This window comes from Atractosteus spatula, chromosome 3 (assembly GCF_055471065.1).
Source record: "Atractosteus spatula isolate fAtrSpa1 chromosome 3, fAtrSpa1.hap1, whole genome shotgun sequence".
NCBI lineage: Eukaryota > Metazoa > Chordata > Actinopteri > Semionotiformes > Lepisosteidae > Atractosteus > Atractosteus spatula.
The window spans coordinates 16594228-16618229 of record NC_142708.1 but is presented as its reverse complement, the minus strand read 5'-3'; the positions used below and the strand labels follow the sequence as shown (position 1 = coordinate 16618229).

Below are 24002 nucleotides of genomic sequence, written 5' to 3'. Positions count from 1 at the left end.
TACAGTATAGACCTACAGTATAGTTTCTCTAGCTGTTAATAATTCCTCTGATCCCTGATGTTCAGTATGAAAAATACCAACTAATGCCTTCAAAAGACGTTTTAGTGTCCCTCAGTGCAGACTTAACAAATGAGAAAATCCTTTATCCCACATTCAATCAAACTACTCAATAAATGAGTTCACAACAAAGGAATATTGGTTTGTGGGCAAGTGCAAATAGTTAAGGTTATGTTACAGTATGTGCAAAAATGGAGGGGTATGGTGCAAATATAGAGGAAATATATATATATATATGTGTGTGTGTAGCTTGATTGTGGGGGAAGTTTGAATTGTTTGTGTCTTGAATACACCGTTGAACTGTTACCCTCCTATACACCTCCTCGTCAATTGTAATCTTTGGACTCTGGCCTCTGAGTTTCCAAAACAAGACTACAAACATTGGAAGACCCTGGATAGAAACCTCCCAGCCAATATCAGACCTTTTAGTCAGTCAGCATTTTCAAATCCTGTTTTAAAACTCACTTCTTTAACGTTTTTAGTTATTTTAATTTATTTTACTTTACTTATTTTTGTCTTTATTGTTGTAAACAACCTGGAGATATCTCATGAAAGGAGTGACATAAAAATAAAGATAGTTATTATTGTTATGTAAATAAATATATTCAAATCTATATGCTTTTACAAAACTATCCACTAATTTATCCTCTTTTTCTAAAACGTTGAAAGTACTGGCAGACAGGAATTCACTTTATAACTGTAGCTCCAGTATAGGTCCATGTTTTGTTGCCACTGTACTTGACTGTACTGCACTTACTGCTTTTGCTGTGGGCTATGTTATTAGCTGAGTATGAACAAAGTGCCTTAGATAGCAGTACTGGTATGGTATGTGTTATGTGAGTCCTACTGCTGCTAACTGAGCGTGAATCAATCCGTGTACTGTTAGCTTGCCTTGCATCATTGACTCCTACAGCTTGCTAGGCTCCTGTGAGCCTGTAGCATTATCAGCAAGAGCTGCTTCTGTCTTCTCCCTGATGCTCTATCTTTCTCTTTGCCATTATGGACTTGAGTATATACAATAGCAGCTGGGATTCATGATTATTCCTAATATTTTTCTCCTGACCCTCAACAGATGTAGATAACTTATCTGTACCTAGGTGCTGAATGTGTAACTTCTCCTGATTATACAGCCAGCAGCTACAGTATATCACCCTGCAACTCAAAACGGGCAATCCACTAAAGCTAAGTGAGTATAGCAGTACCTGGATGGGAGACCTCCTGGGAAAGCAAAGGTTGCTGCTAGAAGAGGTGTTAGTGGGACCAGTAGGGGGCGCTCACCCTGAAGTTAGTTCAATGGCAAACACCTATTAGGTTTCTAATCTGAGCTTTGCCTTGTGTCCCAATACCCAAACCATTAAAATATGGTTCTTAGTCTCTGTTGTAGTCATTTCTCTTGACTAAGGATTTCTGCAAAACTTGGCCACTCTTATTAAAATATTTCAAACCTTAGCATGAAAGGATCGAGCTCCATCTTGAAAGTCAATTGTGCCAAAAGCATCCGTAGGACTGGCCTTTGTGTGTTTCTCAACAGACCACTCTTCTCTCTCACTCTCCAGGGCTGACATGTAGACTGGGGAGCTTAAGTCCAAGCCTGTATGTTCTCCAATCAGTCGGCCACAGCAGCACCTGAGAAGGAATATTCAAATTAAATTTCAGTGTCTGTGGAAATTACTTTGACTGGGTGACCACTGCTTCAGAAAAAAAGAGATACAAGAAATGTCAACTTAAAACAATTATTATACATGCACCATTGCTGTTTAGCATTTAGAATATTATAGGAAAACTGTAAGAGTGGTAGCATGAGGCAAGATGATGGATCATGCCCCTCCTACATTTCCCACAAGCCTCTGGGGATGACCTATTGCCAGCTGTCACCTGTCCAGTCCAAGAATAATGATTGGTCAGATGTATTGTATAAAACCAGGACTTCCTAAGGGAGACCTGGTTACAGTACCTGCTGCATGGAAGAAGGAAGCAGATCCTTTAGTTTATGACATGGGAGGCAAAGCTCAAATCCAACAGAGATGGAGGCAAGCAACTAAGAGAAGGAGTAGTCAAGGCTTTTTCAAGTGGAACATAATTTTACAGTTTTGATTGTTTAAATCTTGTTGTTTCTTAGTCAGCAAGGTGCACAGTAGCCCCACTGGGTTAAGTTAGGAATACAGGAGATGTCAGTATAGAACTGAGACAGAGATAGATTTTTGTTTTCCATTTAGTTTTCATTCTTACTCAGCGCTGTAAATAAAAAGCACTTGTTTTGCACCAATTTTTGTTCCACTCAAGGGGAAACCCAGCACTCTGCCACCCTGCATGGTGTCACATATGGTGGAGAATGTAGGCGGTAGGCTAAGCTGTGTTTGCTACAGCACACCCTGGCAAACAGTACCAATACAAGTGAAAAAAATATGAAGATAATTCATAATTCATAAAAATCATGGGAAGTCATTGTCTAGGAAAAGAGTCCACATGAAGGACTGGACCAGGAGATATGCCTGGTGTGCAACTCAGAAGGGAGACTGATAAGCTCTTAGTTTGTCTCCACCACACTGCCCTGTTTTCTGCTTCTATATGGTGGGGATGATTTGCCTTGGGATGGCTATTGGTCAGTCAGACGTCGGCTGGGATACAAAACATAGTGGTAGTCATTGGCAATGTGGCAGATCTTGCCCTTACTACATTCTCCAGAATCTGATGGAATTAAACTATCAATTGCCACCACCCTACCAGCTAAGTGATAAGGATTAGACAGGTGACTGTGTAAAACAAGGAATTTCTGGCATAGAAATATACTATGTACTATATACTATATGCTTGTCATATACTATATAAAAACACAGCTAAATGAGGAATTCTCATTTAGTGTAGGACACAAGAGGAATCTTTCAACGGACTCGACCAAGCTGGAGGCAAACAACTAAGAGAAAAAGCAGTACGAACTGTGTAGCTTGTGTAAGTACAGTAGTAGGTTTTTATTATCCCCAAAGCTCTTCATTGTACCTGAAACAAAATATGGTGCATGCATCTTAAAACCCTGATTTGACTATGTAATATGCATATATTTTTATATATTATATCCTTTGAATGCAGCACATATGGCATGCACTTGCATCTTATGATAGTAGAGTTACTGACGCTACCCAAAATTTTGTAAAATTTGAGAAGTGTGGCTGTGTATGGTCAGAACTGACATACAGTAGGTGATCTGTATAAAAACTTTTCATGTTTCTGCAGATAGTAGTGTTGCTGGATCAGTAGTTGGCACTCTTACATCTGAAGGAGAATTTTCAAGCCTAAGGACTAATATGACAGAGGACACTGGGATTGCTAATACTTGTGGACATTAAAGATATCATAGCACAGTTCAAAACAGAAGAGGTGTTAACCCTAGTGTTCTGGACAAATTCCATCTTGGAGTTTCACAGTCTGGCCTCCCTAGTTTTTCCCATTAATATGATTAATGAAGTAATTTCTCATTTCTTTACCTGATCTACTGTACAGTGAGGCTGTAAGTGCATAATGGCTTCCACGCAACACCTTTGTAGCTTCAGATATGGACGAAGTTGGTCCCCCGGTATACAGTATGTGATGCACTTTTAGTGCATTTGGGATAAAAAGTACCAGTCAAACGTAACAAATGATTCTTATTTTTTCCGAACTGAACCAGCTTAGCATCATCTTACCTTATTAAGTTCTGACACACTTGACATCCTGGAATACATCTGTAATACACAAGATGGTAAACAGAGGCAGCTAGAAAATAAGTTTCCAGATTTACCTAGAAATGTACCTAGCATATTAATATAATTGCTGCTTCATGAAAACTTTTTTTTATTTCTGAAGTAACATGGATCTAGGTTACATTATTAAGCATTTTAATATTGGACATTACTCATGTTGATGGGCGAAAGATCAATTTAATACAATTCTCAGCACTTTTACCAACTGGGCTTCTGAATGGATATGTCAGTAAAGGCACTGTTTAAATCATTCTTTGGGTCCCATTTTCAGTCAACAATTGTACATAATTAACTGTCTGTTGCTTAACTCTGCAGTGTAAAAAGAAGAAATATCCTGACAGGACACTTTTCTGAAGATACAGTAAGTATATACAAATTCTTTACACATACAGTACGGCTAAATTAACAAATTATATGTACAGATATATAGCTTACACTTTTTATTTCATGCCAAATATTAAATCACTAGAAAGCCTGAATCAATTTAAGAGAATTTTGTAATGAAATATTGGGTTCATAGAGAAATGTAATTAGGTGCTTGTCATTTCTTAAGGTGAAAACTATTTATTAAGGTGAATACATATCTATCTATCTGCTGAGTGTTTTCTCAAAATGTTTTTCATAATTAAAAAATATATATTTCCGTTATTGCATTTGTAATCTGTCTCTCTGTTGATCATTTTTATTACATTACCTCAAAATATTGAGAAACACATCATATTGCCCTTTTTGATAAAATGAAAATTACAACTGTGATAAGTATCTGTTGAACATCTGATAAAGCCTTCTGAGAATCTCCTCAGGAAGTGTGCTTACTAGCCTACGTATAGGAATACTTGTACATTGATAGGTTAAAGGTTATTTTGTACTTTAAGAAAAGTTTTCTATTTCAGTTTTGATTTCAGAAAAGGAAACCTGCATCACAAGAAAAAAAGGTGTCCTTAGAGTTGGTAATTGCAAACATAAACCACATAGCAAAACAATTTTAAGTATTAAAATATTACCTGTGTGGCCCTCTTGAGATTGGTATAAACATCATGCATTCTCTTTTGCAGAAAGTTTCTTCGATCCATGTTTTTCTGGACTAAAAATATTATGTGATAGTTAACATTTTCTATAATGTGGAAAAGTGCATATTTAAAGTACACATACTACAGTTCAATAAAGGCCACAAATATGTCTACAATATGTTTTAGAATTTCACTGTAGACCTCTGTGAATTGTGATTGAAAATGATGGGGATCATTGTGTTCAGGATTTGAAAAAGGGTATGCATTTCCATTGAGAAAGGATAATTCACTTTTATTAAAGGATAAAAATAACATTCAATTTACACTCAAAAATTCACTCTGTGTATGTGTTAGTTGGTTGTGGTGAAAAACATGTTAAATTTTTCCGTGTGAAACCAAAGTGAAACCAAGTGAAGGCTCTTGGACCTTAAAATTACATTTGGATTCAATAACAGCAATATGAAATTTACACAAAATGCTTTATTGTAAAACTTCAAGATTTCACCAGAACTAGCAGCATTTCCTGTGCTTTGACACACCAAAATATTACAATGCTTCTCCGTTATCATTTCCTGTAAACTATTTCACAAGCTTCCCAAATCATTTCCTTGAATTTATATTTATTTCAGCATTACAAAATACATAACTTTACCTGTTGGAGCATTAGTTTTTAATAGGTTTCTAATAAAATCCTGTAATTCTGTTTATTTCGGATTAACCGGTAATTCTGTAAACCTAGAATCTCACATTTAATTTCTAAATACTATTTAACACTAAAATAGATCATGTACATGCACTGTTAACTTCTTAGAAATAAAATACATTACCTTCATTCGGACATTCACTGTAAGACTTGATTTATTCCTCCAAAAACTTGTCAGAGATCCGTTTATGTATCTAAAAGAGATTCTTGTGAAGAGCACTCACACTGCTTGACTACATTCAGACTGAAGTCTGGGTCATCAGGCCTGTACTGTAAAAAGGGAGAAGGAAATGCTTGAAAAAGTGTTTTCCTTTTCAGAAAAAGCCTATCCTCTTGGATTGTCTGAGTCAATGTAATTACATTGGCAAGACTTACAGAGTCCTGTTGTCTGGAAACCCATTAACCCAGAAAAAGGTGTACCAAAAAAAGATTATTATCTAGATATCCAGTTGATAAACACTCCAAAATATGTATTAGGTGAAAAACAAACACTTTCTAGATAATGAAAAATCAAACATTTTAGTATATATATAATATATACAATATATATTTTTGAACATAGCATTTATAATTTATACCCTATCTACCTTTCAATATCTGATGTTACCGGTACATTGTGAAACATTGTGATTCACTTCAAGAATATACTTCATGAAAAATAGATCATCCTTGAAATAATGAGTTTAAGCACATTTTACCTTGTTTCTTGCTAATTTATGAAGTAGGAAGTAGGAGTAGGAATGTGAGAAATCTTTTTCAGCTGTGGAAGCAATTACATAAAACAAAGTTATTACCAGGAACTAAAGAATGTAAAACAAAAACTTGTCACAAATAAATAGCATGTTAGAAACCTGCTTAATACCCAAATAAATAGTTCAAACATAATAATTTAATTTTATAGCATCTCCACGTGATGAAAACTCTGAAGCCTTGTAATTCAGTAATTAACATGGCAAGAATAATGTATATGGAGCATTGTGTAGTAAGATGATTTATTACACTGTACTGTACATCATATCCAATCGTGACTCTTTTATCTTTTATAGGCTTTAAAAAGGTTGACTTCACATGATAGCAGGGCACTTCATGAAAGCTGAAGGATCAAATAACATAATTACAGCTACAAAATGCAACCATTTTTTCAGTTTTTCTCTCTGATACTTTAGCTAATCTGTTTTTAACTTAAAAATGTGCTGTTTTTTATGATGATACACCTTTTAAATGTATTCAGAAAATGCTGCATCATTTAAACAAAGAAGAGTAGGTTTCTGTAAAACACTCACTGCAGTATTTCAGCTTTTCACAATTCTTTGAGAGCAATTCGTTATTAAAAATGGAAATTTTTGGATGTAGTTTATATCCAAACCATCTTCCACTCAACTAAAGCTTGTAAGTTACTTAGTAGATAACTTGCTATGAAATTAAAATATTTATCACGTTTATGTCCGACCTTTAGTAAATAACACAGCTTAGATTTTTGACCAGCACAATATACTGAAATAAGCATGCATGTTTTTAGTATTGTATTTATTCTATAGGTAGCATAAATGACACTAATATATAATTCTACACAATATGAATCTACTTTGATAAAACCAAAGATCATTGCACACCCCCTGTCATATGACAGCAGTTTCAGCTTTTAATACTGTTCGTGTCAACAGCCTATTCTTAAAGAAAACAGAAAGGCACTTTGTAAATTATTTTAACTCTAACCACTCTAGATACTAGTTTAAAGTTTATGTAACTTTGTAATTTACTTTCATTCTCTAAAAGACATTTTAAGCAGTTTGCTTGCATAGTTCTGGGCTCTTAAACACATTTGACTGAATTCTAAGCAGTTACAGTACATATCAAAATACCACTTTGTTTTGAATACACAAATTATAATTAATGTATGTAACAATCATTTTATAAAGAAAATCGATGCATATCCTATATTGTATACGTACTGTAAATCTACTAAATGCAAAACAGAAATGTTTTGTTGGTCCCTTCACTCCGACAGCGATTTTCAAGAAATTAAAAAATAGTTTCTAAAACTTTAGATAAGGAAAAAGTCAGAACTTCATAGCAAACTTATTCAACTTACCATTCTATTTCGCAGAATAACCTGTAATAAACTGGAGAACCACAAGCAGTTTCACTTCTTTGAAATGCAGTTAATGGGAGGAGCTTTTCTACAACTTCTTACTAACTTTCTTGCCTAAGGTGTTGAAAGCTCATGAAGACTAATTACCTACCGGTGTCACCTTGTGTCTGAAGAGTGCATTTAAAAGTTATTCATCATGTTTCAAATCTAAAATTGAAATTTACATTCATTTCATTCTGGACACCTGTATCCAGAACATATCTATCCACAAGGACAAATTTAAATTGATCTCACTGCTGCAGTAAGACAATGAATGACAATGTGAAAATAAAACATTTTCAAATGTACAGTATGATTTACCTTGAAATTACAATTGTTGAAGCAAGTTAATTTTAGCTATATTTAGGTTTTAGTCAAGTTATTTCAGAACTTGGGTATAAACAACCTATCTGTGGTGTCTGAATCTAAATCAGATTAATTTATTTGACCATCTGAACCTAACTGGATGTGGTTTCTATTATACTGACTACTTTGAAATCAATGCAACCTTAAATCAAGAGGTGCAATTGATAAGGGTGTTCGTTAAGAAAATAATTTTGCAGGCACAGCAACCATAAAAAAGCTCATAAGTACTTTGGCAAGTATAAGAATGGGATAACAAGTAGTAGTTAAAAAAACTGAAGATGGGAATCAAAGGGAGAAAAAAAATCAGAGGGTTAAGAACATAGTAACAATTACAAATGAGTAGATAATTGGCCATATTTATCCTGTTTGCTAGCAAGCAGCTATATGTTGCAAAAATCTTATCCAGCTATTTCTTGAAAATAGCCAGGGTATCTGCTTCCACAATATAGTGACTTGGTCCATACTCCCACAACCCCTTAAATAAAGATGTGTCTTCTTTGCTTGGGTTTGCTCTGTGGGCGGAGGATCTGCGCCTGTGGCTGGAAGGTTGCTGGTACAAATCCCGTGGCTGACAGAGGAATCCTACTCCGTTGGGCCCCTGAGCAAGGCCCTTAACCACAGCTGCTCCAGGGCCGCCATACAAATGGCTGACCCTGCGCTCTGACTCCAAGCTTCTCTCTCTCCACCTGTGTGTCTCATGGAGAGCAAGCTGTGGTATGCTAAAAAGACAAATTCCTAATGCAAGAAATTGTATATAGCCAATCAAGTGATCTTATAAATGCACTGCAATGTAGTTTCCACTTATTGGTAAAGGTTAAGACTTTGTCCTAATTTATCACATCATCATAATTACCTAAATATTAGTTTTGAAAGGGGTAAGTTTACAAGTAAGACAAGTTTAGAATGCAGAAGTGAATTTATTAAAATAACGACCTATCCTTTAATGTATTTGAACATTTAATATTTAACACAAGAATACAAAAAATACAAAAGAATACTGAAACAACATTTCATTTCTTATTCTAACTAACTTATTCTGTGTTTATGTGGAATGCAGTTCTAGAAATCTCTCCAAATACAATATACTGCATATAAGAAACAAAATTCCAGTGTTAACACTTATCACACCCTTATACGGATAAGTATAGGAAAAAGACAACATATGTTTCCTTTCACTCAAGACTATAAACAGGCTAAAAAAATGCATGTTGTGCTTTCATGTTTCCATGTCAGTCTCTGTGGCAGAATGTTCTGGGAGCTCCTCAAGACCTGGATCCTGGAGTTCTGAAAGATCAAGATCGGGAAGAGGAATTCTCCAGTACTGGAATGAGTTGAAATGGCAAAGTTCCTCTTCTTTCGGAGATACCTGTAAAACATTAAGGTAATATATCAAATTTTTGTTTTCAACGAAGCAATCATTGCTTACTGAAGAACTTTTATTAAGTGTTTATTAACATCTACAAATTCATTTGCCAGATATAGATATTCTCATTATATAATTTAAGTAGCAATTAAGGTTCATCTCCCCCCTGTGATAGTGCTGTACATATAAATAAATTAACAGCGTAGTCCGTAGCCTCCCTGGAATCAAGGACTTAAGTTTCAGTAGATGGACCAAAATGCAAAAGCAAGCAAATGGGAAATTACTACTATATATACAGTGCAATATGAACAAGACAATTATCATCACATTTAGTTGGGGGTAAATCAGTGCCTCCTGGAGGTTTTCAATCAATGGGTGAAAACAACTGTTCTGGAGTGAGCTATGATCATAAAACTAATCAATTTTTTACAACTCGCTGATCATTAAAATATTACCCTTTTAAAATGTACAACTATGAGTTTCTAGTGATGAGGTTTTACTCTAACAATTCACACAATGCGAAAAGAAGTGGTAATCAGGTTTTTCAAAATTATCACTTCGATCAGTACCCTGCTGTAGCTGCGTGGGCCATTGACACGTGAAAACAGCGACATCTTGCGTTTGTTGTCAGCACTTACGTTACAGCTCAGAATATTTCCTAACCAAGAATTGAGGAAAAAATATAAATCACCTTTTCAAGTTTGAAGCATCCGTCTTCGAAGCTGTTGTCTCCCTCACAGGTATTTCTTCTCAGTGCATCGTTGTTACGATTGGCAATATCCACCGCAGCGCGCGTCTCGGGTTTATCATCCTGTTGGAAACTTCCAGAAATGTGCCCCACAGAAACGTCTTTTTCTTTGAAGGTCGTATGTCGTTCACGCTGTAGATCATTTACGATTCGTCTTTTGCACGGTGGATTCGCCTTTTCAAATTCTTCTCCCTCAATACGTGCTCTTTTCTTGGTGTTGTGGGTTAGTGGAAGCGGCGGATCAACACAGGTTGCTCGTGGTATACCTTGGTCATGCGCTCCAATCTTGTACAGTGGACGAATGCATCTCTTCAAAGGACCGTTGTACAGCAAAATATTTTCTGCCCTTCTCTTGGTCATATATGCAACTTATATAATAAGCTCTTTAAATTAAAATAAAATATTACTCAACAACTCAACAGGAACTCACCAAAGCTTAGCAGAGTGAGCGCCGCCCCTTAACAAAGAGCACACCACGTTACTGTGCTACGCTTTAAGAACTATAGCGCCCTCTGTAAATAGTGGACTTAACGACCGAGACGAGCACAAAAACTTATTTTCCACCCACATTTAAACACGTGTTACTGCCCTAGTATTACAAAAAATAAAATGACTTATTGAAACTTTTCAGTCTTCATTACAAAATGTGACATACAAATTATCCGTAGACGTTTCCCACATTGCTTTGAATTAGAGCTGTTTTCTTCACGTTAAGGGATGCATTTCAGGATTGTGTGGTTATCTTTTCAAGGTTTACAGTATAGGTCAGTAGAAGGACAAATAGCCCACAAGTTGGGAGGGCAAACTAATATGGTAAAGAAAAATATTTCTGGGGAACTGGAAATTCCAAATGTTCTGTGGTATGAATGAGATGTAATTCATAAACATCTGCATGGTTCTAAATTCTCAATTTTGCAGAGAACTATTCAAACTAGTACTGTATCGACATTCTGCATTCCAAACTTCTGTGAAAAACTGTCTAAACACGATTAAAGGACAATGAATTAAGTAATCCATTTTAAATTTTAAAAACTGTTCAAAAATATAATTCTTTATTGAAAATGAATTCTTAAACCCAAAGAAACTGCTTAAAACAAGCAGGCTGACTGACCCATGCCAAATTAAAATGAAATAACTGCTTTGAACTTTACAAAATAAATATACACAATAGCACAAACAGTTACGTTCTAAAAATACATGCAATTTGGTAAGTGAACAGGAGAAAAAATGTACTGTTTTTTATTGGAGATAAAAAAGGCACCAAAATTTCTATACCTTTACATAAGAGCAAAAATAACTGGTCACTTCATCAGTTCAGGCTGACCCTTTGTTGACGTCTTTGTAAATGTTTATGGTTAATGCTAAGTTGCAAAGATGAGAAAAATAAATCCAAGTTAATAATTCTTCTTTTGGAAAGACTTTGATCTGCTGTCATGACTTGCTGTCAGCTTGTTCCTTTTGTGTATTTGTCTCCACTTCATTCCCATTTCCAGCAGGGAACCCATTAGAGACCAACTGCTCAGCTGGTTTTCGTGCAACAAAAAACACACAGTCATAGAGGTATTTCAACATGGAATGGCTGTTCTCTGTGTATGTGGTTGGGACAGATTCTCTCTCCACCTAATGAAAATAAATTTAACACACCTATGAATATCTTCTTTTTTGTAATATTAGACAAATGCTTTAAAGGTTCATAAATAAATCAAAATATCAAAGTCACCCATATATATACAGTATAGCTATATATTACAACAGGTAGAGGAATCGATAATATGTACATACAGAGGCCAAGCAAAAGCTGTTTGAGGAGACAAGCTGTTTAAGAACTGTTTTAATTTGTTGTATGTTAAACAACAAGATGTAGGCACAGTATGTGTTCAGAAAAGATGTAAGGGCAATACACAAATGTAGAAAACTACAGATGTTCCTTCAGATTACAACAATATATACTTTACAGTTATTTTAGAAACGTAACACATGGTACATCCTATTGAGTAGCACAATAATTAGTTATTACAGTGCAAATACGGTGCATGCTTGGTCTTACCTCAAACTGGAATCCATACTTTAAAATAACAGACTTAACATCTTCATAGCTGAGTTCAATTGAAAGTTCATTTGCCATGTTTTCGAAGTGGTACAACAGTGGGCCTAATGTATATAAAAACAAATTATAAAAGAGTGCGAAAAAATGCCATTTTCAGTTACATGCTTCTCTGTGTATAAAGCAATGGCTTGCTATTTTCAATATATCAGTTTTAGAAATATCCAAAATCAAATGTACTCCTTATATTCTTCAGAAGCACTTGATAATACAACTTTAAACTGCAGAATTTAAAGCTGAATGCAATAAATTAAAATTCTGCAGGCATCTGTAGACCACACACAAAAGTTATAAATGTTTTAACAAATGCAGACATTTTGTTTTCTCTTTTCAATACGTTTTGTTCTACTTACCCAAATTAATCCATGCTCCACCTGGTTTGAGTATATTCCAGATTGTCTCAATGTAATCAATTATGTTATGTGCTGTATCTATAAAGAAACAGGTTGCTACACAATCCCAGGTATCTTTTTTGGAAAAAAAAACCATGAGCACCAATGTTAAAAACTCTTGCAAGTTAAAAGAAATAATCATATTAGTGAATCAATCCTAACAAGAAATTATAGGTGCTGGTGTTAACATCAAAACTTCTGTGCCAAAGTATTCACTATACACACCAAATACTACAAGTAAAGTCACACAATAAAATATTCAGTTATTCAAAACTGGACTTTTGTAGAATTTATGTCTCAAAGACAGAATCATTGTCCAACTTACATACAACAGTATTTTAATATACTTAATAAGACATTTCAGTTGGGATGATTCAGACTGCAGCTTTTTGCATTTCAAACATAACTCAAAATGTGTATGCAGAATTCATCGAAGGGGCAAGTGTGAGATAGCTGAGTGTATAATAAACCTGTCATAGTGAAACAACTCTTCTGAGTTGTCATAAGTTTCTCTAGTTTCCACAGTTAGCGGATAAACACTATTATAGGCTGTGTGACATAGCTGCTGAGAGGTGTGCCTTTCATGTTTTTATCAAATTTGATAACATATACTTATAGTCAGGCATATGCTTGGATGTCACCTAAGAAAATCAAATAATTCAAAATTTGTCTATCAATGCAGCTGTCTAAAAGCTGAAACTAAAAAAACTAGAATTACTTCAATGAACAGAAATGTGAACATGTAATAAAAAAAACAGATTACAGATTAAGATTCAAGTAAGATGGATTTACTCACTAGGTTCTGTGTAAACCTCCAGGAAATCTCCTGCTGCCATAGAAAAATCTGAATTAGGCGGCAGGCTCTGTGGATTGACATCAGGAAATTTAATTGCGCGAGTCTGATCGGAGGATTTCTTGTTATTACTGAACTGGTGGATCCATGGATATAAAGTCATTGCATTCACCTCACAACACCTAAAGAGAAAAGGGCAGCAAAATGTAAAATTAATGCTTCAAGAAAAAAAAAAACTTCAAACTTATTTTTCAAATAAGACTTATTTTTTTCCTTTCGGGGAATCTCAAAAGGTCGAATGTCTTTGTGAAGGAACGCCAATGTTAGTGGTGGCCGTGTGATGCTATAAGGGGGCCATTAACATCAGCTTAAGGAGTCAGCATGTTGTTCATGGTCATTTTACTCCACATATTATTACATTTACTATTTGAGACCCATGCATCTAATCATTGTTACAGTAACATCGACATTAAAATTTTCTCAACCAAATAATTGTTGTCCTACACAGTTAGGTGCACTTACAGAGCCTTGCAAAAGTATTCAGACCCTTCTTGTGGTGTCCCATTTTCATTTGAAATTCTAAAATGATGTAGACACATTTTTTAAATGCAGCAAGTATTTTTGTGTAAGTCTCTACCACCTTTGAACACTAGCTTGGTGCATTTTTTCCCATTGTTCTTGGTAAATTTGCTGAAATTCTCACAGGTTTTTGTGGATTGCTTCTATACAGCAGTTTTAAAAGTCCTTTCACAGATTCTCAATAGGATTTAAATCAGAACTTTGAATGGGCCACTCAAAGACATCTACTTCCTAATTTTTCAATGAAAATTTCTTACTTATTTGTAAGGCACTCCAATGTTTTAGGTTACATACTTTGTCCTGAAAGGAGAATTTTAGTCCCAGTTTAAGGTCTGAAGGTTTTCCTCTACAATTTGCTAGCACTTTGCTGATTCTGTATTTCCATCAGTCATCAGTCTTGACAGGCTTCCCAAAGTAATGCACCTTGATGGGTATGCAGAAAATGTAATAATTAAATGCAATCAAATCCCCTTTGCTACGTTTGCAGTATCACTTAAGTGATATGTTGCAAACCCAAGGTGGAACTTTTTTTTTCAGTTCCATTCACGTTTTGTAGAAAGACTGGTACAGTACATTGCTGAACCACAGACATTTTCTCCCATCTCTGCCACTGAACTCTAAGTCTTGCAAAGTTGCCTTTGGCCTCAAGGTGGCATCCCTAACCAGTTTCCTCCTGGCCTGGCTGCTCACTTTGGAGGGACAGACCTAGGCAGTGTCTGAGTGCCTTCCACTTCTTAACAATCAACTTCACATTGCTCAAATAGGTATTATGAGTCTTTCAAATGTTTTTGTACTCTTCTCCTGATCTGTGCTTTTATACGTCTTTATCCCCGACTTTTTTTTTAGTGCTCCTTGGTCTTCATGGTTGAATCTGTTAGAAATTCAAAACTTGAGTGGGGGACCTTACAGAGACAGGTGTATTTATTCATGTGAACAATACTACCGCACACAGGCCACACAACTAAGTATGTGACTCATTAATGTAATTTTGTTCAGCTTAATTAAGTTAGGCTGTAGTAGTTCAGGTGGGTAGCTGCGTCAGCATGCATAGGCTGCAAAGGAACAAGTAATAGGTTTATTCCATGCTGAAAAAAAAAAGAAAGAGAACACAACGTTTTGGCCGTGGAGCCTTCTTCAGGTGTGAGAGAGGCAAGGCAGTAGGCAAAGGTAATGTAGCGGGAGAACGCTCGCTGTATCACCTGTAAGTACACATCTAACACCACACTCAGTCAAGGCCCCTCAGGACAATTCTGGATCACCCAGATGGCATCTTGTACCTACAGCAACCTTATTTACTGTATCTCTTGCAGTAAATGCCCAGCCATTTACATTGGAGAAACAGGAAGGAGACTTGGAGACCGCTTCAGAGAACATGTCAGGGCTGTGAAGATTAAAGATCTCTCCAAGCCCATTGTTTCTCATTTCACCTCTGACGGCCACGACCACTCTAATCTCTCCGTCTGTGTTCTCAAAGACAGTTTTCCTAACTCATACATCAGAAAGACTACCGAAACCAAACTTATCCTGCAGCTAGGATCACACCTTCCCCCTTAACGACAGACTACTCTTCTTCCCCATTCATTGGAAGTTTCATTTCACACCTCTCTACACCTATTCTGACTTCACACCTCTTGATTGGCCTCTCTTTCTGTCCCCTGCTCCCGCCTCTCACTCCTCCTCTCTCCCAGCCTTTGTTCTCCCAGTCCATTACCTTTGCCTACTGCCTTGCCTCTCTCACACCTGAAGAAGGCTCCACGGCCGAAACGTTGTGTTCTCTTTCTTCTTTTTTTCCAGCATGGAATAAACCTATTACTTGTTAATTAAGTTAATTTCTTCAATATAAAGTGTTCTTAAGCAATCATTACATTTCCATTTTTCCAAATTATCTATTATTTTGGTTTTTTTCCTTTGTGAAGAGAAGGTTATATATGTGATATTAATTGCTACTATCAAATGTCAGAACTGCACGCTTTAAAGCAACACAATGTGAAAACTGTGCAAGGGTCTGAATACTTTTGCAAGGCACTATAAGACTTTCTGCTTCACAAGGTGGTTCCAATGTTTTGATATGCACTACAATCTGTGGGTTGAGATAAGAAGATACACTTGTCAACATAAATTGACACTTGTGTTCAAGCTAATGGAAAAGTACTACTCAATTTCACCAAAATGTATCAAAGTATGTCACAGAATCTGAGAGCAAGATGGCAGAAGCAAGAATGCAGAGCAGGATATACTGAATGTTTTAAAACACGGAATTAACTCATCACATTTAAGGATAATGTGCTCAATAATTTGGCTCCTTTTCCTGAAACCTGTTTTGTACTGATTAGGTTTTACTAAAAACTAAAACAACAAGGAATGTTTCACAAAATGGTACGCAATGAATCACCAGTTTCTTACAAGTCTGAAATAAGAGAGGAGCAAATACCTGTTAAGAACAAAATGGGAAGAGAAAAGCATAAAGAAGCTCCACTCATTTCCCTGACAGGCATAGCCTAGCTTGGCTATCTCCCAGGCTAGTCTTCCAAGGCCTGCACCGGGCACAAGAACACTCACCTTTGAGATGTCACTACAAATAGAAAAATATACATAGTTGGTAAGAGTGCAAACTGTCTACCGACCACAGTTAGTATACAGAAAACAAATACAGGGAATAAATACTTCTCTGACTCCTAGTTAGGATATTTATACTTTCACTTAGAATGGGAGTGATTCAAGAGATTAGAGAACTGCAGATGTAACACAGATTTATAAAAATGGGGACATAACCTGAAGTATTCATAGATCAGACTAATCTAAAAAATAAGGGGACTGACAGACTGAATTAGTGATAAAAGAATTACAAAATGACTTAAGACTTAAGAGTTAAACAAAGACTTGAGGCTCAATATAAACAAAATCGTGGAGTTGGCAGACAAATGGCAAATGAAATTGACATATTTCTATGTATATCACTGTAAATATTGCATGGATGATCTGGAGCTGCAGGAAGCTACATCTAAAAGGGAATTAGGAGTTCATGTAGATTGTCCTCATTGTGACCATGTGGAGAAGCAATAACAAAAGCAAAGAAAATCCATGGAAGTTCTCTTACCTCTTACCATAACAGTACAGCCTTAATATCCTTATGTTTTAGCCTTAGTTTTATAGTGGAAAATCTAGTCAATCTCTAGACTCACATCTTATTAAACATGCATTTTACATGTCTGCAGCAAAAGCTTGCCATAGCTCCTCAACTGGTTACATAAAGAATCTGGTGAGCTCACTGGATCTCAGACTTCATGCAGCTATGAAGTGCAACCAAATGATGACTTTTACATTCTGAAGCTTTCTAAAAGTGAATGGGTCTCAATACTTCCGGTCACTTGAAATAACCACGTTGAACACAGAAACATGTTTTTGATCCAATATGATCAAATGTATGCATGTAATTATGCAAGAACTAAATTGGGACTCGACATTGATATTAATCAAATGATCTCAAATACAAACTGCCTGACTATAAAGCAAAAATAGTAGTTTTCACTTTGTGACATCAATACTTTTGGAATGACTCTGTAGAATGTGTTAATCCAGAGAACATTTTCACACTAAGTAATACAACAAGGACATCAAGCGTCAAAATTGGAAACTTAAAGATAATTTAAAATGGCTTACGATGGATAGCTTCTTTACACAAACAGTTGTGGGTACCTGGAACAAGATTCTCAGCCAGGCAGTTGAGGCCCAAACTCAAGGCACTTCACTTAGCTACTAAACCACCAAATGAGGAAGACAACACCATATCAATACTATCCCAGAGTCTAATTCGACATGAGTGGGAGGTACTTAGAGTCATGTGAAAAAGAAAGTACACCCTCTTTTAATTCTATGGTTTTATATAGCAGGACATAACAAAAAATCATCTGGTCCATACCAGGTCCTAAAATTGGGTAAATCTAACCTCAGGTGACAAACAACACATAACAGATTCCACTATGTCATTATTTATTTAACAAAAAATAAGCCAACATGCAGAAGCCATGTGTGAAAAACCAAGTACACCCCATGATTCAGTAGCTTGTAGAACCACCTTTAGCAGCAATAACTTGAAGTAACTGTTTTCTGTATGTGTTTACCAGTCTCTAACATCGTTTTTGGAGGATTTTTGGCCCACTCTTCATTACAACACTGCTTCAGTTCATTGATGTTTGAGGTCATTCGTCCATGCACAGCTCTCTTAAGGTCCCGCCACAGCATCTCAATGGGGTTGAGGTCTGGACTTTGACTGGGCCATTCAAACACCTTGATTCTTTTCTTTTTCAGCCATTCAGTTGTAGATTTGCTGGTGTGCCTGGGATCATTGTCCTGTTGCATGACCCAATTTCGGCCAAGCTTTAGCTGTCGGACAGATGGCCTCACATTTGTCTCTAGAATACTTTGGTATAAAGAGGAGCTCATGGTCGACTCAATGACTGCAAGGTGCCCAGGTCCTGTGGCTGCAAAACAAGCCCAAATCATCACCCCTCCACCACCGTGCTTGACGGTTGGTATGAGGTGTTTGTGGTGATACTCTGTGTTTGGTTTTCACCAAACATGGCGTTGTGCATAATGACCAAACGTCTCCACTTTGGTCTTGCCTGTCCAAAGGACATTGTTCTAGAAACTTGTGGTTTGTTCAGATGCAACTTTGCAAGCCTAAGCTTTGCTGCCATGTTAACCGAGGACTGTAGATCCCTAGATGTAGCTCTTTCTCTGAGCATTATACAGTCTGACCTTGGGGTGAATTTGCTAGGACGCCCACTACTGGGAAGATTGGCAACTGTTTTGAATGTTCTCCATTTGTAAATAATCCTTCTTATTGTAGAATGATGGATTTCAAATTTTTGGAAATGGCCTTATAACCCTTCCCAGACTGATAAGCAGCAACAATTGCGTCTCTGAGTACATTGCTGAGGTCTTTACTCCTTGGGATCATGTTAACACACACCTGAATGCTCCAGACCACCAAACTGCCAAACGTTCTGCATTTATAGAGGTGGTCACATTTCCTGATGATCAAGTAATCAAGTGTATTTGATTAGCAGCACCTAGCTGCTAATTACCTTCTTAATTCCTATGGAAGCAGTAAGGGTGTACTTAATTTTCCCCACATGGTTTCTGCATTTTGGCTTACTTTTTGTGGAATAAATAACGACAGTGAAATCTGCTATGTGTTGTCTGTCATCTGAGGCTAGATTTGTCTAATTATAGAAGTTGGTGAGGACTAGATGATTGTTATTTATGCCCTGATATGTAAAACCATTGAATTGAAAGAGGGTGTACTTTCTTTTTGACTGTACATTATGTGACACTACTTTTTTAACAATTATCAAATGGACCAAGCTGTGTAAGAACAGAACTCCTGTTCAAACTTTTGTAAGATACAGAGTGCTTTATAGAGATCCCACTCAAACAGAATCACATTCCATTTTTCTCACTCCACAAAGCATATTCTCATGATAACAGTTAATTAAACAGACCTACTAACTTTATAGGAGCCCTGGATATGAAGTTCTTTAACAGAAACACACATTTTAAAATAATTACATTTCTTAGGTCAATATTTGTTTTTAAACATAAAAAAACTGCATTATAGGTTGACCTGAAGTGGACTTGGTCTAATAAATCCAAATACTTATGACTACAGGAAGTTTTGTCCAGCAATGGAAAGACCTAATTTCATATTTCAAATATTTTCCCAGGTTTTGGGTATACATTATATTAATACCAGGTGAGCTGAAGATGAAAACTATGCAATCCTGTTCAGCACCAAAATGTCACTGAAATCTACTTGAAATTGAAATATATTTCAATGTTCCAAACCTACAAAAATTTAGTACGGAAAATATTTTCAAAATTTTACATGTATCATTTCCATATACCAATGGTTGCAATGAACGCTTATAGCATTAAAAAGCCTGGCAATTGTTTTATGCTTTAAGGTAAAACTGCTGGAATATTGGGATTAAATGTCCCATGTTTGAACAAAAATCCCAACAACTAGTTCCAAATACAAATGGTTTTGATTCAAAATAATAACAGCAACCTTATTTTAACTGCACATCCTTTTAGAGAAAAGACATTTCATGAATTTCTAGAAACCACAAGCCTACATGTGCCCTAAGCCTTATGAGTCTTTAGCAACCCTTTTAAAACTTGAGTTTGGAAAATACCATTGATCTCTTGGGAAGATCCTCAGTATCTCATGGATCAGCGGCTGATAGCAGGCTTCCCTTTCAGCTTTCCCAGCTTCACTCCAGTCCCGCACAAACTGTTTGATAGTTGACTTCAGTTTGTCCATATCAAATGTAGAAGATGGCCGTACCTTTCTCAGTTCATCCTGAGATTAAAACAAATAATGGTATTATAAGGTTACTGTATAACACTGAATTTTCTGTAGGCATTTTTTTTTTCCTACACTGCAAAACGTGTTTCAGTTGTGTCTAATTCTAAGTTGTGGAAATATAACAATGTTAAAACATTAGTTTATGTTTGTGTATTCTAAACTACTTGTTTTGTCTAGATTTGCACCCCTTTCATAGTATGGATTTTTATGGGCCGCACGTTTTCTTTGGAAAAAATGCTCTGAAAATCAATCATCCTGGTAGATGTTGATAGGTAGATTATTATGGGAAGAATATTTGAAATGTATATAGTATTTGAAAATCTGAAAGGCACAGTGCCACAGTGTTTATCATTGCTGTGCAGCGCTGGGGTCCTGGGTTCAATTCCCGGGGTGCTATCTGCATGGAATTTGTACCATCTCCTCGCGTTTGCAATGCCAATTTTCCCAGAAGCCATTTCACCTATCAGTATGACTTTGGACTCTGTGAGTAAAGTAAAGCACTTGGAGGAAACCCATGTTGACATAGTGAGAACATAGAGTACAAACTCTACTTACATAGACCTCAGGTCGGGAAATGAACCCATGTGCCCAGCTCTGCGAGGCAGCAATACGAACCACTGTGCTACTCTGCTCCGTATTACAGAAATATTAACATTACAACTGCAGCGAAATGGATATTATGTCATGGAAAACATTATGGTACCTCTGAGTTGACAAACACAAAAAGTAGGTTTAAAAACCAAATCCACATCCTAGAATAATACTATAGTTTAAGGTTATAGCTCCTTTGCTCAGAAAATGAAAATGCAACATACATCTTCTGCATAGTCCATATTTTCAAACATGTGAACACAGTTGAGCACAATGGCCTGCAACACCTCCTGGTTGATATCGATACATCTGCGGATCTTTTTGAGGTGAGGGATGAAATTTGGAAGCAGCCTCTGTTGCCGATCTGGAAGGAAACGAAACTGCCGCTCTGCACGGTTCACCCTCTCATGAACATGAATCCTGAAAGGGTAAAAAACAAGTTATTTTACTTTATTTCTGGTAGTGCAGGAACAAAATAACATTCCATACTTTTAAAATATGCTATCAGAATTCATAGGCATATTAAATTATTTCAACAGGATTTCTTGAGAAGTGCACTTAAAGTTTATTACATATTTATATGAATAATTCATATTAGAATTAATATTATATATTCATATCTGATTAACAGGGTGGGCATTTTACTTACACAGCTTGAAAAAAATAACTGAAACAATACAGTTTGAAACTTAAGCTTTCCAACTACACAAACAGAAAAAAATGTCTCATCTAAATAATACAGATCTCGCGTCTATCTTTTTCAGCACATATGGTTTGAGCTTAGAGAGCAAAGCACATTCATTTCTAGTTTATTTGTCACTTGAAGTATATTTCAAGAATCTCTTAGGGTGTGAAACTGAAAATGCTTAAAAATCGTTTTCTGATATTAACAGGAGAGAAAGAGTTTTTAAATGCAGCAGAATAGTTCAGAAATCCAAGATGATAGATACATTTGGGATGAGTAAAGTAAATGAGGTTATTTTTCCCCACTCCATTCTATGTTTTGCATCCTTAAACTGAACACTACCCCTTCTTTAAAAATGTACAACTTATTCATAATTATACTGTCCACAGCTTGTAAAGCAAGGCATTTCTTTTTACTAAGAAAGCTGTACAACAAAAAAAGGGTGTGTGTACATCAAAGTATGTCTAGTTTTATAATGTTAAAAATGATGGTATCTCTAAACGTGTTAAAGTCATCTGCCACTGTAATATTAAATGTCAAAATCCGATGCAATAAAACATTTCCCTTACTATAGGTCTTTACGCATTTTTTTTCTGTCAAATTAAGATGTGGTCAGTAATCACACGCTTCTTGAAAATACCACTTTAATCGCAAATCACTAATGAAATCTTAGGCCAGTAATAATGCAAAGGTAGAAGAAAAGTCATATCTGACACCACATTTTGTGAAAAAAAGTCTTTTGAAAATAATTTACATATAATTTAGGGTGCCTGCACAATATCTTACTGCCTGAGCATCAGTCACCCTTATAAAACAAGTTCCTTATCCATGGCTAGTACTGACAGAGATGATGATCTCTTCCTGCATTTCTCAGCCCCACCCTATACGTTTCCAAATATCTGATAATGTCTGCATACACATTTGTATTTAATCATTATAGTTAACACTAGAATATTCCAATAGAGCAATAGCCTATTGGAATGTATTTATTTTAAATCTATTCATGTATTTATTCATATATGTCAAACTGTGGTGTCATTGTTTTCCAATGAAATACCCGATGGGAAGCATAGTAAACGTGTGAATTTCTATGGATTGACAGGATAAAATATGAATTCCTATCCCATTTTAGGTACTATACAAAAACTTTTATTAGACAATAAAATTGTATTGTACAGTACTGAATGGCAGCTATATTAGAAGAATCGTCAGAAAAATACACCGCAAACTTAGTCATGTTCATAGCAATGTAAACTCGCTGACATTTCTTACTGGTATTAGAAAGGCAAATCAAATTGGAGAAAGAAAAAAGAGATCAGTTCAGTGACTGTCCGCATGTTTTTTTTTTAACTTCTTCCTACATATTCCGAACAATCGGAGATCCAGGTACTTATGAAAATACCATTCGACCCATACAGCTCCAGAACCTTAATGCTGGGGTCCCATACAGCCGTTTATGTCTAAACTTCAAGCAAAGCAGACGTCTACTGCTCTACAACATCTTGTGATGAAGTGAGAACAGAAACCCCCAATTTATACCAGCGAGTAGAAGCACAAGATCACGCTTTTTAAAGGATTATGATGTATCTCGGCGTTTCGCAGATTTCACTACTGTATTATTTTTAAGTAAACACTGGTTATTTCAGCACTGAGCCAGATCAATGTCTTTATTTTGCTGAAGCCTTAGTAGCAGACCTGGGAAGCTAAAGAGGCTTCAGCTTGACCATTTTTAAAATTACATTAAGCGTTAAATTACGGTTTTTCCCTTTCATGTAAGGAAAACGTTTATTATATACTGCTCGAAAAAATAACTGCTTAAAACATCCCCACCGTTCTGGAATATAGCACAAACATTGCCTAGACATAATGACTTGTTATAGTTGTTACCTATAGTATCTAAAGGCATCTATAACTTTCCAAAAGTGCTGCCTTTCAAGTCTCTCTTCCTCCTCTGGCGTATATCTGATCCGTTCTTTATAAAAATGAGTTTCTTCTTGCTCCCCATCAGCGTTTAACTCCCGCTTTGCTTCGGCCATCACTGGGCACTGAAGGTATCAGACACAAGCAATCGAAGATGAACGTGTAACGGCAGGTCAAAGATCGATCTCAGAATAATCGCTCATATTTTCCTTTTTGAATTTAACAATTTCTGCACAATAGCAATTTAGTTTGTATATCAGAATATTGTATTTAATGCATTAGCTTTATACTAATTAGGTTGTGTAATGTAATGTGGATTCCATTTTAGATCCGAGCATTTTGGGCTCAATCCTTGACTTTTTAGGCGTCTTTCTATTCATATTCACACTGCAACAAATAATTGCAGTTGTCCCTCAGTTAATAACAGTTGTTTCTCCTCATCATGATGTAAAT

The 24002-nt window shown here is 36.0% G+C and overlaps 3 protein-coding genes across 3 annotated transcripts in view; all 3 read right to left on the bottom strand.

Annotated features, from left to right (window-relative positions):
• trpm6 (transient receptor potential cation channel, subfamily M, member 6) overlaps positions 1–5733 on the bottom strand; it is a 39816-nt gene extending 34083 nt beyond the window's left edge. The window contains exons 1-4 of the mRNA XM_088912316.1: positions 5632–5733; positions 4799–4878; positions 3738–3776; positions 1503–1683 (exon numbers count right to left, since the gene is read on the bottom strand). Of these exons, the coding sequence (XP_088768442.1) occupies positions 1503–1683; positions 3738–3776; positions 4799–4878; positions 5632–5637 (306 nt within the window). The 5' untranslated portion in view covers positions 5638–5733. The remainder of the gene's footprint in view (positions 1–1502; positions 1684–3737; positions 3777–4798; positions 4879–5631) is intronic.
• Positions 5734–8937: 3204 nt separating this feature from the next.
• Positions 8938–10675, bottom strand: LOC148837491 (uncharacterized). The gene is made up of 2 exons (XM_088912151.1): positions 10059–10675; positions 8938–9370 (listed from the first exon to the last, which is right to left on the bottom strand). Exons 1-2 carry the CDS (start codon positions 10473–10475, stop codon positions 9221–9223), a joined length of 567 nt encoding a protein of 188 aa, XP_088768277.1. The 5' UTR covers positions 10476–10675; the 3' UTR covers positions 8938–9220.
• Positions 10676–11146: 471 nt separating this feature from the next.
• Positions 11147–23925, bottom strand: carnmt1 (carnosine N-methyltransferase 1). The gene is made up of 8 exons (XM_088912272.1): positions 23517–23925; positions 21169–21364; positions 20181–20347; positions 16415–16555; positions 13408–13586; positions 12573–12686; positions 12163–12266; positions 11147–11735 (listed from the first exon to the last, which is right to left on the bottom strand). Exons 1-8 carry the CDS (start codon positions 23663–23665, stop codon positions 11547–11549), a joined length of 1239 nt encoding a protein of 412 aa, XP_088768398.1. The 5' UTR covers positions 23666–23925; the 3' UTR covers positions 11147–11546.
• Between the last annotated feature and the right edge of the window lie 77 nt (positions 23926–24002).